This window comes from Meleagris gallopavo, chromosome 12, assembly GCF_000146605.3.
Source record: "Meleagris gallopavo isolate NT-WF06-2002-E0010 breed Aviagen turkey brand Nicholas breeding stock chromosome 12, Turkey_5.1, whole genome shotgun sequence".
Lineage (NCBI taxonomy): Eukaryota > Metazoa > Chordata > Aves > Galliformes > Phasianidae > Meleagris > Meleagris gallopavo.
The window spans coordinates 19,257,255-19,262,498 of NC_015022.2; the positions used below are offsets into that span (position 1 = coordinate 19,257,255).

General features: G+C 63.8%; 1 protein-coding gene across 1 annotated transcript; it reads left to right on the plus strand.

Annotated features, from left to right (window-relative positions):
• On the plus strand, positions 1 to 3,303 carry AP3S2 (adaptor related protein complex 3 subunit sigma 2; the record flags this gene model as incomplete). Its single annotated transcript, XM_031555233.1, has 4 exons — positions 1 to 126; positions 590 to 661; positions 2,405 to 2,512; positions 2,860 to 3,303. Coding segments are annotated over 4 exons (435 nt in total), but the record flags the coding sequence as incomplete, so codon positions are not given.
• Positions 3,304 to 5,244: the final 1,941 nt, after the last annotated feature.

Here is a 5,244-nt window from a genome sequence, read left to right on the forward strand (position 1 = left end):
CGCATCCCCCCCAGTCTGTTCGGCAGCCCTGACTGCAAGCTCATCTACCGGCACTACGCCACGCTGTACTTCGTGTTCTGCGTGGACTCCTCCGAGAGCGAGTTGGGCATCCTGGATCTCATCCAGGTCGGTGCTGCGGGGACCCCCGAGCTGCTCTCCGTCGGTCGGCCGCTGAGCGGCCCGCATCGACTGATCGTGGGGCGGCGCTGAGCGAGCTTCTGCGAGAGCAGAAAGCGCTTCAAAGTGCTTCAAAGTGCTTCAAAGTGCTCTCGGCCCCCGTGCGCGCTTCTGGGACGGCTGTTGTTTAACCCTGGCTGAGCCCGGCTGAGGTCCTGCGGGCTCCGTGGGCAGGCGGGGGGTTCGTCGTCCCGGCTCTATGGGCGGTGCTCCGCAGAGCTGCCCGTGCTGCTGCCTGCCCCGTGCCACCCCTGAGACGGCGCTGAGTGCTCGGCTCCACGTGCCCAGCCCCAACGAGGGCGGGGAGGGTCCGCCCCTGGGTAGGGGGCAGCGAGGGCTGGGGGTCCGGCTGGGGCTGAGGCTCTGTGTGTGGGTCTCACTGTGCTGCCCGCGCTCCCCTTCTCGTCCTCAGGTGTTTGTGGAGACATTGGACAAGTGCTTTGAGAACGTCTGCGAGCTGGATCTCATCTTCCACATGGACAAGGTGGGTGCTGCCTTGCTGCGCTCCTCTGTGCTCCACCTGGGAGCGGCGCCTGGCTCGGAGCTGGGGGTCACCGTGCCAAGAGTGGAACCCCAGTGCCCCGGGGCTGTGCCATGCAGCCAGGGCTGCTGCAGGGAAAGGGATGCGTGCAGCTCTGCTCTTTGCCTTCTGCATAGCGCCAGAGCTGTATGTGGTGTGGCTGCGTGTGGGCGCTTTGCCCCTTGCTGCACCACAGCACAGCGTGGAGTTTAAGGGGGAAAAAAAAAGAGAGGAACAATGGAAGTGTTTGGAATGCAGTGTTTGGTAAACTTCGATTTGAGCACAGCCTCTGCGCTTCCTCTTCAGCTGGACAGAATCTCAGGGAGGAAGTGTCCTCCTTCGATGTCCCGGATGGAGCTGCAGATAGCGGGGCTGTGCGCAGGGGCGGTGCGGGGCTGATAAGGCCTTCCTGCCTGCTGGGAGGCAAAACCTGACAGCAAAAAACAAGTGGGAAAATCAGTGGTGCTGTAAATGTTCCCTTCCTGTTTTGGATACCAACTTCTGAACTCCACGACAGAGAAACAAACGTGGAAGTGTGCTCCAGAGGTCAGGGCTGCTCGGCGTGCTGGCACCTGGTTCTGTAACTCTGACTCTGCCATTGGGTTGGTTGGCTCTCAGCTTGAAGAGATGTCGCTAGGCCGGTTACCTTGTCAGGAAAAGTGCTCTTATCAAAGGAATTAAAAGGAGAGGGAGAGGAGGGGAGAGAGCGGTGAGAAAGGGGAGCACTCGGGGGTGGTGGTGACAGCCCTGTCTGTGGCTGCGTTGGGCACAGAGCGCTCCTACGGGGTCGGGACCCGGCTGTGCAGCGGCACGAACCGCCCTCCTCTGGTCTCAGCTGATGAGATGAGGGTTCAGAGGAGAGAGTCAGGAGGGTTTCTGCTGGGGAGAGACCCGGCTCAGCCCCCGGGCTCACGTGCACTGGCTGTGCTCACACCCAGCCCCGCAGCCGTGGTGTTTGGCCGCGCGGTGCCTCCGCTCAGTGCGCGCTGCCAGGTGCCGTCCTGGGGCTCGGCCCCATGTGTGGCTGTACCTCAGAGCACAGCGTGTTTTGCTCGGCAGCTGCGAGGTCCCAGAGAGGACATGGATTGTTCCTTGGAAAACAAAAGTTGCTTGGGATTGCTGCCCGGTTGGGTTGGGTCCAAGCTAGGCTGATGCCAGATCTAAAAGGAGCACCGTTTCCTGCATCCCTGATGTTCTGTGCTGTGCTGTCAGAGTGGGGCAGCGCGGGGCAGGCGCTGTGCTCAGAGCTGGGTTTTTCCCTGCTCAGGGAAAAGTTCTTGGCAGCATTTTATTTCTCACAGCAGTGCTCTGGTGATGTTTGCCACGCAGTAATTGCAGGCACAATCAGCTGTCGTGAGGCCATAAACCAATATCATAACAACCATCTTCCAGTAACAGCCTTTATAATGGAAGCAACAGAAACTCATAAATCAGTTATCAGTGCGGGGAGATTATTGGAAAATGCTGGCTCAGCAGAGAGTTGTGTTGCTGCCAAAGGTGTGTTGCAGTGGCACGGCCACCTGCACTCTTGTTCTCATGTTCTAAGCCACATCCAGGACTTTGTTTGTGTGCGTTGGGGGGGCAGCTTGCTGCTCAGGAACAGCTCTGTTCCATCCTGGGGTGTGGGGGAGGTGGGGGGCCGGCATGGGGTAGTGGCCAGGTTTGCCCCGTGGCACGCTGGGGCCACATGCTGCTCTTGCCTCGCAGGTGCACTACATCCTGCAGGAGGTGGTGATCGGTGGGATGGTGCTGGAGACCAACATGAATGAGATCGTGGCACAGGCGGAGGCGCAGAGCAAGCTGGAGAAGGCGGAGGTGAGCAGCAGTTTGGAGAGGGGTGCCCAGGTGTGGGCAAGGGCAGGTGGGCTCTGGGTGCCGTGCAGGAGACGGCGTGCTGCAGGCAGTGGGGCCGGGGGTGGAGGAGCCGGTGCCTCCCCCGGTGTTCCCAGCCTGCGTGTCCCCAGGGAGAGGGCATAGGGTGGGTGCTCCCCATCGAGGGGTGTAGGGAGCAGCCAGCACGTGGTTATTGCTGTGCTGTCAAGGTTAATAGTGTGCAGTGAAACCTTTATGGCCCACTGGCGCTGTCATCGTGAGGATGCAGCATGCAGTGACAGCAGGGACGGGATTTGGGTGTGGGGCTGGCACCCACCGCTCCCCCCCAGGGGGGGCTCTCGGCTGTGCCATCCCGCGCCGTCTCAGCCGTGAAGAACATCAACCTGCCGGAGATCCCACGCAACATCAACATCGGGGACATCAACATCAAAGTGCCCAACCTGTCACAGTTCATGTGAGCGTCCCGGCGTGGGGGGCCGGGTCTGGGGCTGACTCTTCTTGGGATTCCTGGGTGCAGAAACGTGCCCGTGGCTGTGGCGGAGCCGTGGTGGTGCTGCTCCTCCATCCTCACGGTGCGGGGCTCACTCTGCCTGCCTGCGTTCCCCTGCCCACCCTGCTCCTGCTGGGGCCCTGAGAGGTTGGCACTGATGTCACGGGGCAGGGCAGCGGGGTGTGAGCTTCTGGGAGCTGCCAGTGTACCCTGCTGTGCCAGGAACAAGTGCGTGTGAGCAGTGAGCATGTCCTTTTCCAAATAAACCACTGTGTGAACCTGTCTTTGGCCTGTGCTGCTGGGACGGGGCTGTGGGTCCGGCCCGTGGGGGGAAATGGGGCTGTGGGTGCTGCCCATGGGGGCTGTGGCAGTGTGGCTCTGGCAAGGTGCCTGCCCAGACGCCGGGATAGGTCATCGCCTCCTGCTAGGGTGTGGAAGCCTGTGACCTCCTGTCCTCATCCCTGCCCAGTGCCCTGGGCCAGCAGCCAGTGAACGCAGGGCTGGGCAGCCCTACCTCAGGGCAGAGGTGCCCCACAGCCCCCTCCTGGCCACCATCCCGCACTGGGTGCGGGGGCCCCTTCCTGTGCCGTTTCCCTCCCGCCAGCTGCGCTCCCGCGGGCTCTGCCTCCACTTCCCCTGGCAGGGAAACAGTGACTCTGCTTGGAAGGAATTTTTCTGCTCTCCCCTCCCCACCACTTAACCCTTCCCCAGCTGGCCGCCAGCCCCCAGCAGCACGCGGGGGGTCACTGGGCTGAGCCACTTCTTCATCGCTGCCAGCCCTCCTCCTCCTCCTCCTCCTCCTGCTGCCGCATGGCTGCCACGCGGTGGTGGGAGCTGTGAGCGGTGCGGAGAGATGAGTCCGGGGGTGGGGGGGATGGGTTCTGTGGTTGTGGGGGGTCTGAGGGGTCAGGGCGGTGGGGGGCTCAGCGCCCAGGTCCGATACGCGGGGGGGAACTCGTGGAGTGGGGCTGGGGGAATCCCGGCTGCAGTGGGCAGTGCCTTTTCTCCAGCCCGGTGCCGTGGCGGTCACTGGCGCAGGACGTGCCTGGCTGCACATGACAAGAAGACGTTTTGGCACCTCCGGTACCGGCTGCATCCCCACCGCCCTTTCCTGTATCCTGCTGGAGCTGGGAAGCACAGAGCTGGGTAAGTCCCGCTGCTGCTCCCTGCTGTAGCCCCGGCCTTGCCGCGTGCAGGACGGGGCAGGGAGAATGGGATGGGATGGGCTGAGCCCTCGGCCCCGTCCCCACACCCAGGAGAGCTGCAGCCCTGAGCCCAGCAGCGTGGGGACCGCCCAGCACCGTGCTCCCCAGCTGCCTGCGCAGGGGAAGCAAGAACTGGCGTTGGGGCCCCGTCCTGGCCCTGCATGGCTGCCAAGTACTGCCCTGTCACCATCCGGGCTGTGTTTGGCACCCAGGGGCGCAGGGTTCCCCTGAGCTCGTTTCACTCGTGGGAACTCCGCCGTCCCCCAGACCCCTCACCACTGGTGAGGTGGGGGGATGTGGGCAGATGGAGCCTGGCATGCGCCCAGCCCTCTGCAGGCACCTGCACAGCCCAAACTGCCGTGTTTGCCCTCACCCCGCCAAGGACTGGGTGAGCCCGCTCACTCCCAGAGGAGAAACACTCCAGCCCTGCTTCCCAGGTGTTGCACAGGGCTGCCAAACGCAAATCTATCCACATCCACCCAGCCCCGGAGGCTGCTTGCAGCTGGGGCAGGCGGTGCCAGGTGGGACACAGGGAGCCGGATGGGGCACGGTGTGCCGGAAGGGACATGGGGTGCCGGGCAGGGGCTGAGTGGTGTGGCACCCCCGAGCAGGGATGGTTTGCAGGGTGCCTGGGTGCTGGGCGAGCACAGCCTGGTGGTGTTGCTGTCGAGCGCTGCCCTGTTCCCTTCCCTGCCGCTTCTGGGGTTGAGCGTGCTGGTAAAGGCTGGTGCCCCCGAGCTGTGCCTCCCAGACAGGGCAGCGGTGCATCTGGGATGTCCCCTACGCCCGGACCTGGGGTGCCCCTATGCCTGCCCTGTGCCGGGCCCCGACCCTGTGCTGGGCACGCGGTGTCCGTTCCGGGACCCCCTCTGCCCGCCCCCCAGCCAGCAGCCCAGGGGTTAAGGTGACGAGCAGCGGTTCAGGTTACTTCCCCTGGAGTTCGGGGAGGAAACTTTCCTCCCGCTGCCGCCCGAGCTAACGGGGCAGCGGCGGCGGGGCGGTGAGCAGCGGTCGGCGCA